The following is a 23,286-nucleotide window of genomic DNA, read 5'->3' on the forward strand; positions in this document are numbered from 1 at the left end:
AGCAATCAGTTATTAAAATGCTTTTGTATTTTGTTTTAATCTATAAGAATCCTGTGAGGTAACTAAGAATTTCTCTAATAAAATGCTCAGTTTTCCCAGATTCATCCAAATAATATCTCCAACCATAAAGTAGAGCTGGATATTTAAGCCATTCTTAATTTTAAAAATCCAAGAACTTATAAAAATATTCTCCTTTAGTATGGAAATTTCCATCTTCCATAATTTCTATCTTTTGTTGCTAAGGGACATGTGCTTAATATCTAAAAATTACTTTCCTTGATTAATTCAGTAATTAAATGGCACCAGTGAAGAGAATCTTACCCCAGGAAAATTTTTACACGAAGTTCTTTTTTGGTCCTTGAGATTGTCTTCAGTGTGGTAATTTCTGCATCAAACCAAAATCCTCTTTGTCCAGGATTTTCTACGTTGTAATTAACCATTACCACATCACCAACATTTAATTCACTCCATTTCAAAATGGTTCTAGCTCGTGGTCTAAGATCCTTGACATTCATTTCTAGAATACCACTTTCTGGATATCTGAGGAGAGAGAAAGAACCACAGAGCATGGCTTATGATTATCACCAAAAACAACTAAAATTTTATGCAACATATAGAAAAATCTAATTTGTAGAATTAGTCATCTAAAAGAAAAAGTAATACAGGTTGCAATGTCCTTAAATAGCAGGTGTATTTCATGTTGGCCTCTCACCTGCACTGTGATACCTACAGGTTGGTCTCTGTAAGTGTGAGCACAAACCCTCTCCCCACCCTACTAGGCCTCTTTTCATGGCTTGCTGAATGCCAGGCAAGTGTTTACTCCATGTTCAAGAACCACCACTATATCTACTTTGAGGGAGCTATATACCATTTCTCTAAAACAAACTAGATGTAACATATCTATTCAGTCAATGATTACTGTTATAATCTGGATATTCTGAATGAGAAAGACTATATATTCTTAGTGGTACTTAAATGATATACATTCAAGATCTTAATTCCCAGAGTAAAACAATTCTTCTTAAGGTCTAAAGACATTCATTGCTTGCCGGGAAGGGGAGCAGGTAAAAAAAAAAGATACAATTTTTAAACCCAAGTTTAAGATTAGATAGATTTTTAATTCATTTTTATTTATTTTTTAAACTATTTATTTATTTTTTATTGATTGATTGAGACAAGGGTCTTACTCTGTCACCCACACTGGAGTGTGGTGGTATGATCACAGCTCACTTGAAACCTTGAACACCTGGGCAGACTACAAGCATGCGTCACCATGTCCGTCTAATTTTCAAATTTTATTGTAGAGACAGGGTCTCATAATGTTGCCCAGGCTGGTCTTGAACTCCTGCCCTCAATCCGATCCTCCTGCCTCAGCTTCTCAAAGTGTTGAGATTACAGGCATGAGCCACTGTGCTTGGCCAAGAATTATTTTAATAGGACTAGATATTGGTCCTTCTCTGATCTTGGAACCAGTTCATTGAATTCTGCCATTTGCTTTATGCATAATAAGAACATGAACGTAGCATTCCTAATAGCCTCCATTTTCCCAGGAAGAAAAAGATTCTAGTTCTTATATGTAGGCAGCTCTCTAGTAATACTTAAAAAACACAAAATTTTATATGTACCAGAAAGTAGAATATGTAAAAAAAAAATTCTAGCAGAATCTTGGCTTTATTTATATTTTCTACAGGTAAGCATAACCAACCCAAACCTGACCTATACCGAAAGCTTTAGAAAGTTCTTCAATTTTAGGCCTAACTTCTTGGTATCATCAGGCCCAAGTAAGAAATATAACAGTTCACATTGGCTTCTATAAAATTAAGACCTGCTGCCCCTAGGTACTGCTAGGTAGTGGAGGGACAAATAAATGAATAACATCTGGTTCTTGTTCTTACAAAGTTCAGTCTACTGAGGTAGGCCAAACTATAATACTATGGCAGTGGTTCTCACAGTGTGGTCCCCAGACTAGCAGTATCAGCATCAGCATCATCTGGAGATGTGTTAGAAATGCAAATTCTTGGGCTCCACTTCAGACCTGAGTCAGAAACTCTGGAAGTGAGACCTAACAATCTACTTTTACAAATCCTCTCAGTGATCCTGATACACGCTCAAGTTTAAGAGCCTATTGTGCTATTAAAAACATAGGAATTAAATATCATATTGCAGTGTAACAGTATTAACAAAGTAGAAACTAAGGGAAGAAACCTTTAACTCTCAATCAACTAAGAGTGGCCTGCGAAAAATGAAAGTGGGTCTAAAGCTGGAAGCAGCTCTAGCAGCTAGCCTTGATTCTTCCAAATCAAATAAAGATATGTAAGCCTAGAACTCTCACTGTATATAAACTCATTTAGAATAAATAGATATTAATCCTGTGTGGGATCGTAATCATCCAATTTAATCAAGTCTCTAAGTTTTAGTCAGTTTGAAAAAAAAAAAATCCCTCAGGATTGCAAGGGGCATCAGACTATCTGGTCCATTTACCCTTTCAGTGCCATAATTCTCTTCTACAATGAGGCTTCCAAATAATCAATCTCTGTTTTTTTTTGGGGGGGAGGGACAGAGTCTCAACTCTGTTGCCCAGGCTAGAGTGCCGTGGTGTCAGCCTAGCTCACAGCAACCTCTAACTCCCAGGCTCAAGCAATCTTTCTGCCTCAGCCTCCTGAGTAGCTGGGACTACAGGCATGCACCACCATGCCCGGCTAATTTTTTCTATATATTTTTAGTTGTCTGGTTAATTTCTTTCTATTTTTTAGTAGAGACGGGGTCTTGCTCTTGCTCAGGCTGGTCTCGAACTTCTAACCTCAAGTGATCCTCCCACCTTGGCCTCCCAGAGTGCTAGGATTACAGGCATGAGCCACCGCACCCGGCCCTCAATCTTCTAATTAAAAACATTTTTAGTAAGTTTCCTTCAACTCATGTAACAATGGTTTTGAGAACTAAAATGAGACCTTTAAGGCACTTAGAAAAGTAAATGATGGGGTAAATGTCAGTGATTAATATTTTTTGTAATTACATAAAAATAATACTAAAGAAGAAACCTGACAAGTACAAACTCATGTCTCATTCTACTCTTCTTTTCCAATCCTACTTTTCAATGGTCAAACCTAAAGGTAGAAGTCTCTAGCCCAACATCTGGTGTTTATACACTCATGTTTCACAATGGTTTGGTCAGAAAAATAACCAACATTGTTCTCAATCTATAAAATGAAGACGTTAAACTAGATCTTTCAGGGCTCTTCTAATTCTAAAGTTGTGAATTAATTTCCTGCCTCCATATTCTTAAGGCTGTGAGATAGAAAATTATTCTATTTTAGATGAGATTCCTTCCTCAGGTGTAATGTGAAAATTTTGAGATGCCATTATCATTCTGTATGTTTTTAAAATATAGTAAAATGCACATTACAATGGTAACAAATTTCTCCATTTGCCTAAGTTTGTCAAAATTAGATACCTACAATGGAAATACCTTGAACAAAGCAGAGAACCTGAACAGTTTTCAAATTGTAAATAAAATTATGTTTATATGGAGAGAAGGCAAAACAAGTCATTTCATACATCTGAGCGAGGGAATTTAAGCTATGTTTGCACCAAAACTAAGTTTGTACAAATTCAGGGCAAAATTATGTAAGTTATATGTATATTGTATGTGTATACAGTTAAATCTGTAAAAGATACGTCATGAAAATGATGTATACCTTTTCTAATTCTTGCCAAGGAGATACTAAGTCAATTGCTAGATAAAAATACAGATGGGGCAAATAAAAGTAAGTCAAGAACATATCAAGTGCTCAATTATCTACTATTGTTTTCCTGGGCACCTTCATTTATATGTCTTTCTTTTTTTTTTTTTTTTGGAGACAAAATCTCGCTCTGTCACCCTAGCTAGAGTGCAGTGGTGTCATTATACCTCACTGCAACCTCAAATTCCTGGGCTCAAACGATCCTCCTGCCTCAGCCTCCCGAGTAGCTAGGACTACAGGCATGCACCACCACACCTGGCTAAGTTTTCTATTTTTTGTAGAGACAGAATCTTGCTCTTGCTCAGGCTGGTCTCAAACTCCTGACCTCAAACTATCCGCCCACCTTGGCCTTCCAGAGTGCTAGGATTACAGGCATGAGCCACCAGGTCCATCCCATATTTTAACTCTTATATGGTGATGACTCTAAAACTCCACCGTTACCCAAGCTTCTAAGATTCATATATCCAATGAATGTACCTCTAATCCAGATGTCCCAGAAGCACCTCAAATTCAAAGCATTCCAAAATGGAATCCCCCCACCCCATAATCTGATGTTTATGCTCTCAGAAACTTAGAAGTTTCTCTAATTCCTCTTATAATGCCTCCATCCATTAATGCTTATTTAATGTGACTCTACCCCCTTAGTTAGGATTTGCATTTTACAGATCTTGACTACTGCCAAAGCCTAACACATCTCCTTGTCTTTAAGATATCTTCCAATCCATATTATACTTCTGCCAAAGTGAGGATTCTAAAACAGATCTACTTACAATATTTTATTAAGTCTGATTACAATCTGTTGATAGGCTATGGGCAAACAGACACTCTCATATATTGCTGATGGGAACACAAAGTGTTGTCTTGCCCTCGTGGAGGGGAATCTGGCAATAGTCAGCAAAATTGCCTATATTTACCTTCTGACCCAGGAATTTCACTTCTAGGAATACATCCCAAACATAAAAATCCCCATGAAAAGATACATACACAGGCTATTTATAACTGCACTATTTGTTAACAGGACTAGAATCAATGTCCATAGCAGAAACTATTAAAATATAGTAGTTATATAATGGACTAATATGCTCCTATAAAAAAGGAATGAGGAATATATGCTATGGAGTGATCTCCAGGATATATAATAAAAAAAAGATGAGGTGCAAACATTATGTGTAGCATACTATTTTCTATTGTATGTATGCGTAAATACAAATATTAATATATACATTTGCATGTAGCACATATATAAATGTGTATATACACATATACACACATATTTTAAGTTAGAAGCATAAACCAAACTAATAAATATTGTTACTTATAGAACAAGGTAAGAAATAGGGTAGAAAGAATCAGAATGCAGGCTCAATTTCTCTTAATGTACCTTGTTTTGGAGATTAAACTGTGACACTGTGGTGTTTCACATAATTATAAGCAAAATTAACAAAATGTGAGAAATACCCCAAAACCAAAATGAAACAAATTGGTGGCTTCACTTCAGAGGAACAAGTAATTTAAAAACACTAACTTGACTATACAGCCCAAATAATGTATTTCCCAAAGATAACGTTTTAAAATTTTTTCAGTAGTCCTATTGTTTGCAACATTAGCATTGTTAGTTTACTAACAGTAAACTCACTGTTACTGTGAGTAGGATAAAGTATTATCAGTGATAACATTAGGAACCATGATTTTCAGGGTAAGAGAAAATAAATATAAAACTAGAGAGATTAATACCCCTTTCACTCTAAGTTTAATTAGAAATATCAATATAAACCCATGGTGTATTTAAGTATTTCCTAGCTTTGTCCAATGACAAGTATCAATGAGCAACCTAGACTATGTGCTCTAAATACCATTTCTAACTAGGATTAACTGGGGCTTCTCCAGGAAATGGCTGAATCCAGGCCTGGAGCATGCTGTTGCACTCAAACACAAAGAAGTGCTCAAGAACTATTACATCAGGTTCAACCTGAAGAAGCCTCCGTAGGCCAGAGATAAAATAATCTGGGCACGAAAAATAACAACTTGGATAGATTAAAATGAGTCTTAAAATCCACTGTAAATTCATAATACTTAAAAGTAAAAATCTCACTTGTCAACCTTTGGAGGATTCTAGGGAATTACTCTACAATTTTATAATGGATGGATCAGGCTGACAACACCTGAATCTTACCACAAAGAAGAGATGCAGGTATTATGCATCTACAGATGCCACACAATAGGTAAGCAAACACCATCTCTCAAGTAGTCTTATCTAGTAACACAATTTAAATCCAATCTAACTTCTAGATGTAACTATTAACATTAGCTTTTCAGGAAACTAACAAATAACAGAAGAATGTGTTAAATACCACTATAAAGATGTGATAGTAAAATCCAGTCTGGGAAAACTATATAAGACAAATTATATAGTTTACTCAAAAAAAAAAAAAAAAAAAAAAAAAAAAAAAAAAAAAATTTTTTTTTTTTTTTAAGACACAGTTTCGCTCTTTTGTCCGGGCTAGAGTGCCATGGTGTCAGCCTAGCTCACAGTAACCTCAAACACTTGGGCCCAAGTGATCCTCCTGCCTCAGCCTCCTGAGTATTATCTGGGACTACAGGCGCTTGCCACCACACCGGGCTAGTTTTTTCTTTCTATTTTTAGTTGCCCAGCTAATTTTTTCTTTTTTTTCTTTTTTTTCAGTAAAGACAGGGTCACACTCTTGCTCGGGCAGGTCTCAAAGTTCTGACCTCAAGCGATCCTCCCGCTTCAGCCTCCCAGAGTGCTAGAATTACAGGCATGAGTCACCATGCAGTCTCAAATATTAATAAGTACTAAGGAGAAAGCAGGAGAAATGTGTAGACTGAGACTTAACCTATCAACTAAATGTAATGGATGGACCTTGCTTTTTGAGCCTTATTTTATCAGCCTAAGCATATTTTTTTGTTTGTTTTTTTTTTTTTTGAGACAGAGTGTCGCTTTGTTGCCCTGGTTATAGTGAGTGCCGTGGCGTCAGCCCAGCTCACAGCAACCTCAAACTCCTGGGCCCAGCCTAAGTATATTTTTAAAGAGACAATTAAGAAACTCTGAACACTGGCTACTTGATATTAAGTAATCACTGAGTTTAATGTGGGATTTGTTGTTATACTTTGTGTTTCAGAGTTCCCAAGACCATCCCCAGGTTCAATGATTCACTAGAACTCACAGGACTCCTCCTCTACAGGACAGCATATAGCTGTACCTATGGTTATGATTTATTAATACTACAGAAAAAGGATATAAAGCAAAATGAGCAAAGGGAAAAGGCACATGGATTGAGAAGAAACTAGGCACAAGCTCTAAGAGTCCTCTCCCAGTGGAGTTACACAGGGTATGCTCAATTCCCTCAACAACCAATTGTGGCAACGTGTGAAATCTTGTCTACCAGGGCAGCTCATTAGAGAGTACTCAAGGTAACTAGGGCCTGGTCACATAGGTACAGCCTAGTACATACCAAAATTCTAGGCTCCCAGAAGCATATGTACAGCATAAAACATTGTTTGCTGAAAGAGGTTAGACACGGTGAGCTATTTTTAATCAGGAAATGACTGGAATGCTCCTGAAATCTACGTTCCCAAACGCCAGCCAAGGGCCAACCACATAAGCAGATCTTTTTAAAGATAGCAGTCTCTGATCTGATATGGTAACTTTTGCAAACCCTAAAAAGAACCCTTTTATAGTTATTTTGTCAGTTGGATGCTCTGGAAACAGATGTCAAGATAAAGGTGACACCTATAAAAGACAGAGAGAAAGAGCAGAAGTAGGCAGTAAACACCCTTAGACCATGATGCTGGTCTATAACATTGAAAGAATGAAAGGTGTGATAAAGTCAGGCAGGGAAAACCTCAGACTGTGGTACAACTCTGACAACGTCTTGGCAAAACCTAATGGTAAACTCAGGTGCAGAGATTAACATTGGGCAGAATTTGCCAGGTCACTGGCTGGGGGATGCCAATAAAGAACATAACCTTGGTTCAAACACCGTGGCACAGCTCAGAAGTGCTATGGTTGAAGATTATAAGCTAACTGTCCTCCTTGTAGCTGCTCAGTAAAGATCTTCCTTGAGGGGAGATCCAACTGGTACATACCACGGTCACTAAGGCCACATTTGAAATATAAGGTTTGAGACTTGCTTCAAAATAATCCAGTGGTGCTCAGGGATGCTGATAAACAAAATTGGCCATGAGCTGACAATGGATGAAGCAAGGCAATGGGTTCATTACACTGTTGTTCTGCTTATGTTTAAAGATTTCCATAATGAAAACAAAAATGCTACGTAAGTTAAAATCTAAAAGGCTCTTATTTTTTGAATGTTTTCTATATGTGTAAAATAACACCCAAGGCTTATCATAAAAACAAGTAGTCTCCTGGTACAGACCATTAAGTTCCTAACTCTTGTTCCCCAGATGCAACCACTTTCAATTCTCAGCTATTTCTTATTTACCTCCATATTTTTAAACAGCATGCTTAAAATTTGTTTTGTAAACTGTTACTCTACCCATCCCCCACATACAGTTCACTTGCCTACATCCTTCTCTTACAATTCTAACACAGGGCAACTGCTCTCTAAGTGTTTACATATATTTACAACAACCCTTATGACAGAGGTAGGCATTATTCTATCCCCATTTTACAGATAAGGCACAGAAGTTAAATAACTTATTTGGACAATATTAAGAAACAGAGACACGGTTCACATTCTTGATTATCTGGCTCAACTCCATTTTCTCAATAAGGGTTGACAAACTTTCTTGCTCTCAAGCACATTATACAAACTATGTAGTTTGTAAAATCAGTATTTCAATTCTTTAAAACATGTTAACTAGTATTCACAGTTAAATGATGATATATGCTTTAATTACATTTCCTTCCTGCCACAGCTTTAGTTTCGTTTGAGTACCTAACTGTTCTTTTTGGTTGCTATTTATTTATTATGTACCTATCATTAATTTATCTCCATTCCTCCACAGTTGGTAAAACTCTTCTGTGTTCAAACATTTCACGTACTCTACTAATCTTTTGGGCTGCAAAACATCTCTAGAGCTCTCTGTCATATTCCAATTTGAACAGCTTGCTCTGTAGGCCTGTTCCATTGCTGTCATGTGGGATTTTCCATGACATCCTATGTTGAAACCTATTTTCTGGATAGCATGTCATCTTTCTTGCTTTAAATCCTGAGTTAAGAGTGGTTAAAATGTTCTTTAATACAAGTTAACTAATCAATCCCTTTGTTCTCAGTCCTATTCCATATGCCTAACCTCCAAAGTACCTAGAGAATTCAAGTCTTGAACCTTCCTAAGGTTCTCCAATACCAAGTTACTTGCTTGCTTCTTGTTTGTTGACTTCTTGTCCACAGGATTCAGCTTTCTCTGGGCTAAGCTAGGTACTATTCATCCATTAGAATTTTACCTTCCAAAATTTTGTTGCTTTCCCTTGTGTTTTGACTTCAATCCCTTTTTTATCCTCAGGGGTTTTTATGCATTTATTCTCTGTCTTCTAGAAGGGTTTAGGAAGGAGTAGAAACAAACATGCATCTTAATCTCCTTAAGATTGCTTAACTGGGAAACTTTAATCACCTTTAGTTTCATTTTTTCTTGCCATATGCCTTCTATACTCCAGCCATACTAATCTATTTTCAGGTAGCCTCATATTTCCTATTTCTTTATCCTGTACCCTGCTGTTCTCCTTCAGGAACACAGAAATATCTCTTCTACCTTGTACTCTCAAAGCTATGAGTGCATATTTCTATCGCACTATAAAACAGCAATTTTTCATTGAGGAGCTATTACTATTTTCAAACTTTAGGGTACTTGGACTATACCAGGGCTACAAATGTTTGGAAACATGCCCAATTCACTAAATAGAAAAATCTGCTTTATATAAAGTTCTAATCAAATATAATAAACTATGACTGCTGTATTTGAAACAGATCTCCTTGATTCTGCTGTCTCCTTAAGGATCCTTGATCTAAATATTAATAGTTAGGTGGAAATACAGAAGTTCATGCAGAGCTAATAAGAAAAATGCTTTTAAAAGATGTTTTTAGTGTTCTTAAAAATATGTAGGCAGCTAAGCTATTAATTATACCAGTACTCAAGAGGAAGCCTTTTCAAGTATACGCAGCTGCCGACATAGCAGTCCCCCTTTCCCATGAAATTTAATGTATAGTTGAAGCTAATCACAGCAATTGGTCCAAGCAGCCGACTTCAGTATTTACATTGAGGAAAATGATCATGCAGACTGTACGAAACATTTTGGGAGGTATGGAAACTTGAACTTTTTTTTTTGATCTGAGACTTTAATCACATTGAACTTCTAAAACAGGGCTCAAGGTGTCCCCAAAGAACTGGAACACAGAAAAGTAAGAATGTATCAAGGTCAAGTTTACCAATACTGGGCTAAGGGCCAACTCTATATCTCACACAATAGTAATATTCCCCAGGGATTTGGGGGTTAGGGGTGGGTAAACTCACAACTAATGGATGTGGTGAGTGAGCATTGTAGGGGGGAAAAGGCAAACCCTAAATCATGGTTTGGGTGTGGCAAAGTCATAACATGTACCCAAAATGTTTGTACCCCCATAATATCCTAAAATAAATAAAAAATAAAAATAAAAATAAAAAGTGGCCTTACTATAAAATAGTGAAAGTACATTTTCTTAGGTAGCTTTTAAGCTGACTAATAATTCTAAAAGATTCAAACCATATTAAGCAAGGCAGTTAACACTGAAACCCTATTCTTTCAAAACACAGCTTCCTGGGGCTAATGTGTTTAAATAAGGACACCATCATCTGGAGACGTTCTAGTTTAGCAAATCTTTAATATCACACCTCATGCAAAAAGAGAACATTTCTTATTTTAATAGATAAACTTCACGAAGTTTCATACCTAAAATTCAAGGCTTACTCAAACAATTTAGAATAACTCACTTAAAATTGCTTTCACTGAGATTTTACATACTACATGGAAAAAATCTCATTTTCAGAACACATTAACATTGGTAGATAAACTATTTGGATAGTAGGGGAAACATAATTAGGTTTAAAAATACCTATGCCAAAAATATACCTCTAAATATTATTTACAAGCACTTACCAAAATACCCTGGCTTTATTAGTAAATGAAAAGCAACAAGTTTGATTCTATTATCACCAGGTATTTTTCAACATCAGAAAAAAGAACGTGGGTCAAGCAGGTATTTACAGGCTGGGTGTGGTAGCTCACACCTGTAATCCTGGCACTCTGGGAGGTAGAGATGGGAGGATCGCTTGAACTCTGGAGTTGGAGGCTGCAGTGAGCTATGATGATGCCACTGCACCTGCACTCCACCCAGGGTGACAGAGTGAGACTGTCTCAAAAAGAAAAAAAAGTAGGTATCTACAGATGAGGAAATTAAAACTGAAAGATTTAAAACAAAACAAAAAACTTACCAATAAACTGAAGACCTGGAATTCAAAACAAATTTCAAATCTAGTGCCTAAACTGTATAGCTTATATCACTGCTCTGTATACTTAACAGGCCCCTGGGTATCTGTATGAAAAGCACATTCCTGGACCCTACAAAAGGCCTACGCAATGTGGGGGCAGGGATGGAGGGGTCCCCCTCATGAATCTGCATCTTAAACACCTTATCTGGGTGAAACTGCGTTTTTCTAACCATCTTTGAGAAACACTAATATATATGTAAAGACATGAAACATAAATTTGAAGAGGTAAAATCAAATGATATCTGTAAAGTCCTTTTTCTAAGTACTAAGTGATCTTACAACACGTAGACAAGCAATGATAAGGTCACATACAGATCTAACTTCTCTCCTTTTGATCACTATTCATTCAAGACCCTGCAAATCACACGTTAGAAGAAATATTCTAAGTCTTTGGTACATATATCAGTAACAACCAAGAAGCAATGGGGCAGACAGGTGCTTGCACCAGGGTTCTGAAATTAAATCTCTCATTCTAGCACCCTACACTCAAGATAAACATGACACTTCAAGAAAAATATGCTCTTTCTCCCATCAAAACCTAGAAATCATTACATTTGACTCACTCACAACATTTTTGAGACTCCTTTAGAAATACATCACTACATGTCAATATACTTAAGAAAGTCGGTTTTATTACTTCACAGAAAACTACTTTCATCTAAAAATACCATTTGATTTTATTCAGAATTGGCTCACTGACTTCTATTTGCAGTAGCCATAATTAAGGCTACTCAAAAGTATGTACCACAGGCTGAGAATAGCTCCAAAAATCTTACAGAATGCTGGGAGCAATGACAACATATTTTAAGACATTTGCCAGATGAGCTTTTAATTATAGCCTAGCATAAGTTACTCCCAAATTTCTAAGTGATGCTATAACATTTCCATTTTATCTCCATCCCATGGTGAAGCCTTGACATTGTATTAAAAAGCAGCAGTTTAATCTATGGTTTAAAAAACCCTTTTAATATTAATGAGTATGTATCGTCCCCACAGAAAAATACACAGGCATTTATGGACAAGTAAAGAACCTCTGGTTTATGCATGCATTCTGTGAAGGCATCATGACTAAAGAGATAAACACAAGTTTTTTAAAGTATGTAAACAACCCTATATGCTATATATAAACAATGCTTTATAAACCTTTTTATAACCATGCTTTTCCCAAAATGAGAAGGCAGTATGGTAAAGTAGTTGCAAGCATGTGTTTTTCTGAATCTTGGTCTACTGTTTACTATAATACCTCTCTAACAATGGGCAAGTTATTTAACTTCTTTTCACCTCAGTTATTCCCAAGTATCTACTTCATTGAATTTCTATGAGGATTATGAGATAACCCAGGTAAAATACTTGTATACTGCTTGGCACATAGTGTTATTTTAACAAGAGAATTATTAAACTACTATAATGTATTACTATAAAAAGGCTTTTTAGGCAGTCATTTACCCACATTTAAAGATTGCCAACTTTGCCTAGCCACAAACAATTTCTCATTCTTAAGATACGATACAGATATTAACTTTCCTAAGAGTTTTTCCTTCTTTACATATACCCTGCACAAACTACCAGGTGTTTTCTAGCTTTTCTCCTTATAGAAATCAGCTAAAATTTATAAATCAAGACCTCTGAATTAGATCACTAAATTCAATAAAACAAAAGAAAAGCAAGTCACTAACAAGACCAGTTTTCTTAAATTTACCTTTTTAATTGGCCTATAAGACTGACTAAAGGTAATATATTAAATCCCCAGTAGTAAGACAATAAGAGAACAACAGGTGATACTGTAGAACTATGGCCTAAAACTCAAAGCCTAGACCATATGATTAAGAACTTTCTGTCAATGTTTTAGAGAAACTTTGAAATGCTTGAAAATTTGTGGGCTGAACATATTGTAGTGACCACAGACTGAGCTGCTTCATCAACTGATAACATTTCAAAGAAATGAATTTTATAATCAGGGAAGACCTTGAGATCTAGCTCAACTCTATCTCAACTTCAGGAGGCTTGTCTTAGGAAAACTGACTGGCATATTTAAGAGCCTAATTTAACAGGAAAACCAGAACTAGATCTCAGAATAAAAGTCAACAATTACATAGTATTTTCCCCCTACTCAAGAATTTCATAGGGCCAGGCATGGTGGCTCATGCCTGTAATCCTAGCACTCTGGGAGGCCAAGGCGGGAGGATCACTCAAGGTCTGGAGTTCGAGATCAGCCTGAGCAAGAGCGAGACCCCCATCTCTACTACAAATAGAAAGAAATTAGCTGGACAACTAAAAATATATAGAAAAAATTAGCCGGACATGGTGGCACATGCCTGTAGTCCCAGCTACTCGGGAGGCTGAGGCAGAAGGATTGCTTGAGCCCGGGAGTTTGAGGTTGCTGTGAGCTAGGCTGACACCACGGCACTCTATCTCAGGCAACAGAGCGGAGACTGTCTCAAAAAAAAAAAAAAAAAAAAAAAAAAAAAAGAATTTCATAGATAAATTCACCCATAAACACATTATGGACACTAATTTTTATGCAAAGTGAATATGAGTCAAGACTGTATAGTGGAGAAATAGTTCTTCATTTAAAGTCACCTACAGGTCATTTAGCTTGAATGAAATATAATTTTGGAAAAGACTTTGAGTTCTAATAATTTTGTCTATATGGAAACAAAATAGAAAAAAGCCACAAATCACCTAACATGCTAAAATACCCAGATTCTTCAGGTACTGCATATCATCTTTGGCCTTTAAATATTTACAGTATTTAATTAAACTGTCACATATCAACTCTTTTCCCCCACATTGCTCTTTAGTAGCAGTTGTCTAATAGCAATGGATAAAGCTGAGTCAAAAGGAGTCTACCAACAAGTGGTTCTCAAACTAGAGTGTGTCTCAGGATCACCCGAAGGACTTATGAGAAGACAGATTACTGGGCTAGTCCCAGAGATCGATTCATTGTATGTCTGGAGTGAGCCTAAAAATTTGTATTTCTAACAAGTGATGCTAATGCTCCTGACCAAGGACCATAGATAGTTTCAGAACCACTGGTCTAAGGCTTTAACCATTGCTGCACATTAGAATCACAGGGGAAGAACTTCTGAAGACACCTATGCCTGGGCTGGAGAGGAGGCACTCAGAAGGACTGTATAATATTAGAAGTTCTTTGGGGATAGGTGCCAGGCACTGATATTTTTGAAAACATCCTAGACAATGTGTAGCCAAGGTTGAGAACCACTAGTCTAGCAATTAAAACCAATTTAAACTAAATCCACTGACAACAGGTGTTTCTTAATATAAGAGATAAAGATTTTAGCATTTGCCTACTGATAAAGCAGCCAAATGATAAATACAGATAAAACTCAGTGGGATAGCCTCAGTTGCTGACATACCTATCTACGGTTTAACTCAGAACTTGTATGTGTACTTTTGCTTTAAATCCTAGGCAAAATCTAAAGCAAGTCTTTAGGTCAAAATTGCTATTTATATAAAATGGCTGACCTCTGAAGGCAATGAGGTATAGGCTATTACCAATTATATGTACCATGTCTGAGCTGAGTGAGAATACTGCATATTGATTAACTCTGGAGTCAGACAATTTAATTGATGTGAACTATGGCAAGTTATATAATTAAGGCTTGGTTTCCTCATGATGGTTAATGTAACTAACATAGCATGCTAAAGATTATGTAGCATCCATGTAAGAAGTCATGCTCAGAGCCTAGCACACGAGACTTAACATTATCTAAAATATTGTAAGCTATGCCATAAACATTATTAAAAACACTACAGAAATGACTGTCCTTCAAGACTACTACTTGCCTTTGGTCAACATCATGGCTTTTAATCAATAGCTTCAGGGTCTCTACTCTCACAAGACTACAGTCACAGTTTTATGACTTTAGATGTTCAGAGCCCTTAAAAATACTAATCTTAACTTTTACTATCTTAACTATAGAGAGGATAATTGATGGGAATAAGCAACATTTAGGGGACCATAAAAGTAAACAGTATAAGCTTACTGAAATGAAGAATAATTTGATATTCTCTTTTTTCTTTTGTTGACCACTTCATGATTTATAATTGCCTCTATTACCTTGACATATTGCTTACGTTTAAATCTGCCTCCCTTTTGTTTTCTGTCCAAAATACTAGAAACAGAGTTTTCCAGTTATAGTCTCTCCCCAGTAATGAGGGCATGGGGTGGGGTAAGGTAGCTCTCCTCGCAGCCAAGTTGTGTATGCCCACTAAAATAAGTACATTTAAAAATGATTTAAGAATTCCTTGGAATCTAAATCTCTAGAGTCTAAATTTAATAATCCTACTGTCAAATTTCTCCCTAAGTAATGATTAGGTTGGTTGAGTTCTAATAGAACAAGGGTAATGATAGATGAGTGATATAGACTAGCATTCAGGGAAAAAAACCCCACAAATATCTACTTTGTACCAGGCACCTCTATGTTAACCTTTGTTTTACAGTATCTGTGGCAAGATGTGAACCATAGAGTTGACAGCCTCATCTAGGCCTTAAGATTAAAAAACTATGGAATATTCACACAAGAAACCTTCAACAATTCGCCTATGTTCAGCAAGAAATCTGTAGAAAAGGGACGTATACAGACAATTAGTAAAACTCAAATTTTAAAACATCTCAAATCTCTTAACCTTTTTTTCATGATCTTACAGTGTTTGTATCTTTGAGGGGAACAAAAAGGAGACAGATTAGGAAAGAAATGATTTTGTTTATGTTTTACAATTACTATGTCTTAAGTTTTTTTTGTTTGTTTGGTTTTTTGAAACTCTTCTACCAAGAATCAAATTTGTAATACCTACCATTCCTTGTAGACTGCAAATTGTTTTTAAATCTGTTGTCTGGAATAGAGGTTAAAGATGCAAGAAAATACCTATTTATCTTGGTCTGATTCAGCAAGCAATTCTGTTTTAATCAAGTTCACTTCAAAGACTAAGAATTAATCTGGTCTGATATCAATATTTATCAGATCTGTAGTTTACTACAAAAATAGCTTTTAAACAGCTCCATTCTAAACTGATAAACACTGCAGATCCCAGAAGAATTCCAGAGGTAGGTTTCTTGATCCCATGTACAATACCTCCCTGCCTTTGATAAATGACAGCTTGTTCAAATTACACTGCCGCACTCAGAGGTTTCGCGATATGATTATGCACAGGGTGGCAAACAAGCAAATTACTCTAGTAGGAAGAATGAAAAGTTAGTTAAGAGAAAAACCGTGTCACTTAATCAGATCATAAATGGAACAGGATGGCATCCTATAAATACTTAAAGCCTATTTAAAGTATAAAAGAGTAACTTTGAGAAATACTGTTTTGGAAATAACAATTATACTGAAGTTAGAGGCCATCTAATACAATCACTAACTTTATAAGTTATCTTTGCAACATACCATCACTAGTAAGTCTCCCAGTCTATGGCTGAAGATGGCCAATGCTTGTTTATTGGCTACTTCAAAGGCAGACCATTCTCTATCTTTAGATTTGACTGGTAGGAAGTTTTGGTTATCCTGAAACTTGCCTTCTGTGTCGTACAGAACTTCCTTCTAAAGTGAACTTTAAAAATGTAAGAGATCATGATCCAAGTCTTTCCAGTGAAATATTTAGTACTTTCAGCTGCTATTCATTATGGTTTTACATTTTTATATTCTGTGTTCTACTCTGAACATGCACCAGGTCCTGCTGATACTGTTTTTAAAGCATGGAAGGTAGAGTACAATATTCCAGGTAGGGAAGAGCCAGTCTAGTACAATAGCAGAATCATCTAGCTTGTTTTAGATACCTTACTTCTAATAAAATAGGTGTATAGTATTAACTATTTGAGAGCCACATTCTGTTGACTCAGAACTTACCACAATGAAAAAAAAAATCTGTTTAATTACTACTGCTAGGTTATATATTCCACTAGCTATCTCTTCAATGCATTCTCCATCCAAGGAAGAACTTGTTATGACTTACTGAAGTCAACATGTACTTCATTTTAAAATTTATTTTTCTAATGATCTTAAAAAAAAAAAATGAAACTTTACCAAGCTTTGTATCATATCCATATGAGATCATAATGATTCTTACCAGGTGCTCACACCAGGCTTTTGTTATCTTGGACTTTTATCCAGGAGCTCATTTATTCTTTTTTTTTTTTTTTTTGAGACACAGTCTCAACTTTGTTGCCAGGGCTAGAGTGCCATATGGCATCAGCCTAGCTCACAGCAACCTCTAACTCCCGGGCTCAAGCGATCCTACTGCCTCAGCCTCCCAAGTAGCTAGGACTACAGGCATGCGCCACCATGCCTGGCTAATTTTTTCTATATATTTTTAGTTGTCCAGCTAATTTCTTTCTGTTTTTAGTAGAGATGGGGTCTCGCTCTTGCTCAGGCTGGTCTCGAACTCCTGACCTCGAGCGATCCACCCGCCTTGGCCTCCCAGAATGCTAGGATTACAGGCGTGAGCCACCGCGCCCGGCCTCATTTATTCTTATATCTTATACTACATTTTATATAGTTCTTTTCTCTTTTTAAAGAGGTGAATGACATTTACCTAACACTAAGGTTCTGTTATCTCTTATTCTTCAAAGAAAGTTCAGCTATCATATCTTTAAGTTGCCAGAAACTGAAACATTTCATTCTATCATGTAAAATTATTTAGGGCAGATAATTTTAGCCCTCTCATGCATGTTGGATTTAGATTATTTTTTACCTTCATTCTAAACAAGATGAATTTTTTCTTCATTAAAAAAACCAGCCAAATGTATTTTGTGCTTTAACATTACACTAAACTCAAGCAGGGGTGGGGACTCTGCGGCCTCAAGGCCACAATGTGACCCTCCAGATCTCCAAGTGCAGCCCCTCAACCAAATCCAAACTTCACAGAACAAATCTGTTTATCTGTATTCAGTCAAAAGGCCACACTCAAGGATCCAGAAGGCCACATGTGGCCCCAAGGCCTGACAGTCTTACTCCGTAACCAACTTTAAGAGCCCCTCAAACTGTAAAATTTAAAAAACCTCAGTTTACTTGGTATTTGAAGCTTCTTACCCTATTTCTATGTTGTGCCATTCTGTACAATATTTTTTGCCACACAATAACTCTTCTATTGGCCAGAATCAGATCATACGTAGCAGTTTTCCTTGTTATTTCTTCCATCATTCAAGAGATGAAACTCAAGGCCTTTTTTTTTTTTTCGTGACAGAGGGGTCCCACATTGTCTCCCAGGCTAGAGTGCAGTAGCACAATCATAGCTCACTGCAGCCTCAAACTCCTGGGCTCAAGGAATCCTCCTGTCTCAGCCTCCCAAGTAGCTGGGACTACAGGGGCATGCCATCATTCCTGGCTAGTTTTTTTTCGTTCCCCAGAGATGGGGTCTTGCTATGTTGCCGAAACTGGTCTTGAACTCCTGGCTTCAAGCGATCCTCCCACCGTGACTTCCCAAAGTGCTGACTTTACCAGCATGAACCACTGTGCTCAGGTAAAACTCAAGAACTTTTTCCTCCCCCTTCTGCCTCCAAAACTCAAGAACTTAAAACACTACCTGTTGACAGCAGATAGCTGAAGTCCTCCACTGCTATAGTAACTTGCCTCTTTGCCACAGCACTTACAAATTCAGAGGCTGCTTATTATCAACACACCAACTTCAATCAACTCCTTTCTACTACAGCCTCAATTCACCAAGATTGCCAATACTGGCTAATCCTCAATCTAAATACTCATTCTAGTTGTTGATTCTATTACCATCTATAATACTATGGTAAAAAGCAGTATGATGGCTCATTTGAAATAAGCAGTGTTGGTATATTAGCCACAACTACAAGTAGTATCAGAAAAGTGAAGATTAAAGGGATCTATTCTTTATTCTTTTTTTTTTTTTTTTTTGAGACAGAGTCTTGCTCTGTTGCCAGGGCTAGAGTGAGTGCTGTGGCGTCAGCCTAGCTCACAGCAACCTCAAACTCCTGGGCTTAAGCGATCCTACTGCCTCAGCCTCCCGAGTAGCTGGGACTACAGGCATGTGCCACCATGCCTGGCTAATTTTTTCTATATATATTTTAGTTGTCCATATAATTTCTTTCTATTTTTAGTAGAGACAGGGTCTCACTCTTGCTCAGGCTGGTCTCGAACTCCTGACCTTGAGCAATCCACCCACCTCGGCCTCCCAGAGTGGTAGGATTACAGGCGCAAGCCACCGCGCCCAGCCAAGGGATCTATTCTTGTCTCCTCCTTTTCAGGTATCCTTATCCTGGAAACCTGAATTAACACCAAAGTCTTTTTATACTGTCTTGTGGTAGGAAAAAGTCATCACCAATCTAGGATTTTGAATTCTTATATTTGATAAGAATCTGGTATTATTTCCATACATATCAAGGTATCACTTGAGCAGTGACTTAAGTTCATTTAGCATGTTTAATAAACACTAAATTAGTCCCAACAGTAACTTTTGTACTAGGATTTTTTTTAGTGGATAAAGAAAATAATTCAGTGTTAGAAAGCCCTCAAGACAAATTCTTAACACCATTTCAATCTAACATTTTAAAACATTTGGTTGGGGAAGGGAGATTAGGGAGTGGCAGCTAATGGGTAAGAGAGATTTCTTTTTGGGGGGATAAAAATATTCTAAAATTAGTTTGTGGTAATGTACAATCATGTCAATATGTCAAAACCACTAAATTATATCTTTTAAACAGGTAAATTGTATGTGAATTATCTCAATAAAAAGCTGTTTAAAGATATTTCAACCTCATACTAATGGCTATACGTGTTATAATACACATTCTAAAATACTGTTAAAATACATATCAAAAACTTAATGAAACAAACCTGCACATCCTAAATTAAACCAAGTTTTAGAATACTGGAAAAAAAACCATTTAAGAGTCTGAGATGACAGAGAGTTAAAGGGCCCTTATTCATTAGATTACAACCACCAAAAAAAAGTAACAGAGTGAACATGACTGCTAAATGATTTCTTCAGAAAGACCAAGATAATTTTGAAATGGAAGGCTTTGCTTCTATAAACAAAAACATGAATGAAGTCCTCAATAGCATGAGCACTTACTCATCATATTCGATATGATAAATAATGTCTTCAGCAGCAGCAACAGAGTCTGAATTAGATGTAGAGGGTACACTGTCCAATTTATTTGTGTTCTCTTTGGAATTACGATTTATGTTTCCATTAGTCCTTTTAAAAGAACTGCCATTCTTCAGTGGAGTTTTGCCACGTGACTGTTCATCGGAAGCTTTAGTAACACTATGTATATGTGCTTCAAACCAAGCACCAAGGCCGACATCTCTGGCATCCACCAATTCATTTACCTAAAAAAAGTTTAAAATTAGTTAATGAAGCTTTATTTTATCTACTGCTTCAAAAACTTTAATATAATTCAAGTTATTTGAGAGTTATTACGATAAACAATATTTGAAGCTACTCATGTTTAAAGTGATTAGACCAAAACTATTCTTTCTGGATTCTTACATCTTCAGTCTTTCATTTATTAGAATGAAAATATTAACTTTCTTCTCAATTTCCTTCAATGAAGTAACTGGTTTTAACTACTGTTTACCCATGTCTATACTAGACTTTTGCAAATATAATTCTTATGTATCTAGGAGTCATTCTCGTAAGTTATCAAGAATGTTAATGAAAAGCAAGGACCTTAGAGTATTATGACTATTATTAATCTTTTCCATTAATTTCTTCATAATCCTAAAGATAACTTACACAGTCCAACTAGAAAACAGTAAAGTACTGAACAGAAAGTAAACCTTGAAAATGAGAGAATTATGAACAAAAGGAAAAGTCTAGTGAACCCGATTATACAAAATGGGTTAAGCTCCATCACTAGTTAGTAACTCACTAGGGCAAATATATTTGCCACCTCAAAGAACAAAGGTAAAATATAAAAGCAGGGCTATAAGATACAAAAACGGATGTAGTCAAGTCTAGTAGTTGATCCAGAACTAAACTGCAATCTGACAAAAGGAAAACAATTTAAAAACTAGATAAGGAAGCAAAGGCTCTGAGAAATTAACTTGCTCTAGGTGAAAGGTAATGAAATATAAAGCCAGGATTTGAAAACATCTTGATCTTGAAGTTTATTTTCTTGCCATTATATCATGCACCTTAATATAGAGAAGTAAATAAGAACTTTAAAGGTAAGTGATGATACCATAGAATTACATTAAGAGTTAAGAAATGGAAGCACGTAAAAATCTTCTCTGGAAAAAAATCTAAGGACACTGTCTAAAAGGTTAAGGCCCTTTCAAGACAATAACCAAGAGAGATCTCTTCAGCTTTTTTAAATCCTTAAAAAAGGAAAAAAATGCTATCAACACAAGATCATTTCATCAAGCTAGCTCTTCCGTGGGGGTATAAGAGACCACTTAAGAGGTCTAACATAATTCTAATAGATTGTATAGCTTGTGGGAAAAGTACATACTAAAAGTTAAATACGCATATGCCAGATATTATTCAAGGTTCCTTACTCACTTGTTTAACCTTAATAAGCTTAATAATTCTTACTTTACTAGATAAGGAAGCAAAGGCTCTGAGAAATTAACTTGCTCTAGGTGAAAGGTAATGAAATATAAAGCCAGGATTTGAAAACATCTTGATCTTGAAGCTTATTTTCTTGCCATTATATCATGCACCTTAATATAGAGAAGTAAATAAGAACTTTAAAGGTAAGTGATGAACTTAGAAATATGGTACTAAAAATATAAGCTTTCAAACCACCAAGCTGACACAGAAAGAATACAGACAAAATCAAAAAGTAATAATTATCACTACCAGAAGAGTTACAACGTTTAACTGAAGGCAGTATATGTAATGAACATGGTAGCAATGAAATAGCTTGAAAGATAAAGTTCAATGTAAGAATGAAGAGTTTAGGAGAAAAGGAAAAAACCTAAGGGCCAACTGGGCTAGCTATGACAGAGAAATCAGATATAATGTTATGCATTACATAAATTAATCCCCATATTAAATGGACATGTGTATAATATTCCATCATTTCTTTCATAATTGTCACTGACAAATTTAAAAACATTTAGCCTCTTGTAGGCAACACAGCTAAAACAAAAAATAACCAATGATAAGGTCCATCTACTTGGGAGAATAAACTAAGGTTACTATTCCTTCACAGCAAATCAAAACATAAGAGGTTTCATATAGCACTGCATAAATATTGTAGCAGAGAACGCACCATATATAATTGATACTAAAATGGTATAACAGCAAAACTACATTAAGCAATATAAGTCTTATCATGGAACAGTAAGAGGTATATATGAAACACTGAATTTGCCTATCAAATACAAAAAATTAGCAGGCAGATCTAGCATCTGGCTACCTCAGCATCTGGCAATAAAATTAGAGTTAGAAGAAACCTAGGTCAACCTAAAAATACTGCTGTTGCTTATGCTTAAACATCATACATAGAACTTATTGGCTCACAAAGGTAGGGCATTCTTTGAGTAAACCTAGATCTACAACAGGAAACAAGAACAAAGTTTACTGTCCCGTTAAGTATAAGTGAACCACTCACAATGGATATAAACAGGGTTTGGGAAAAATGCTCTTAAATTCAAAAGTTTTTGCACATAATAGACATACTAAGTTAGGCTAAACTTGAATGGGCCAAACTGCATGCAACAGGTTAAAGCTCTTTTGTAAAGCTTAAGTTTTTCTTTTTGAGACAGAGTCTCACTCTGTTGCCCGGGCTAGAGTGCCGTGGCATAAGCCTAGCTCACAGCAACCTCAAACTCCTGGGCTCAAGCAATCCTTCTGCCTCAGCCTCCAGAGTAGCTGGGACTACAGGCATGCGCCACCATGCCCGGCTAATTTTTTCTATATATTTTTAGTTGTCCAGCTAATTTCTTTTCTTTTCTTTTTTTTTCAAGTACAGATAGAGTCTCACTCTTGCTCAGGCTGGTCTCGAACTCCTAAGCTCGAACAATCCACCTGCCTCCGCCTCCCAGAGTGCTAGGATTACAGTGAGCCACCACGCCGACTGTAAAGCTTAAGTTTTGAAGCC

General features: G+C 36.3%; 1 protein-coding gene across 5 annotated transcripts in view; it reads right to left on the reverse strand.

The window, feature by feature from the left end:
* Window positions 1–23,286, reverse strand: part of UHRF2 (ubiquitin like with PHD and ring finger domains 2) — a 75,285-nt gene that overhangs the window by 39,644 nt on the left and 12,355 nt on the right. For 4 of the 5 annotated variants that reach the window (XR_006737962.1, XR_006737963.1, XM_045563851.1 and 1 more), the window contains exons 3-4: window positions 20,307–20,566; window positions 322–540 (exon numbers count right to left, since the gene is read on the reverse strand). Coding sequence is in view for 3 of the 5 variants with exons in the window: in XM_045563851.1 (XP_045419807.1) it covers window positions 322–540; window positions 20,307–20,566 (479 nt within the window). In the remaining 2 variants the exon portion in view is untranslated. The remainder of the gene's footprint in view (window positions 1–321; window positions 541–20,306; window positions 20,567–23,286) is intronic. The other variant, XM_045563852.1, reaches the window with a different exon arrangement.

The sequence above is a fragment of the Lemur catta genome, chromosome 10, assembly GCF_020740605.2.
Source record: "Lemur catta isolate mLemCat1 chromosome 10, mLemCat1.pri, whole genome shotgun sequence".
Lineage (NCBI taxonomy): Eukaryota > Metazoa > Chordata > Mammalia > Primates > Lemuridae > Lemur > Lemur catta.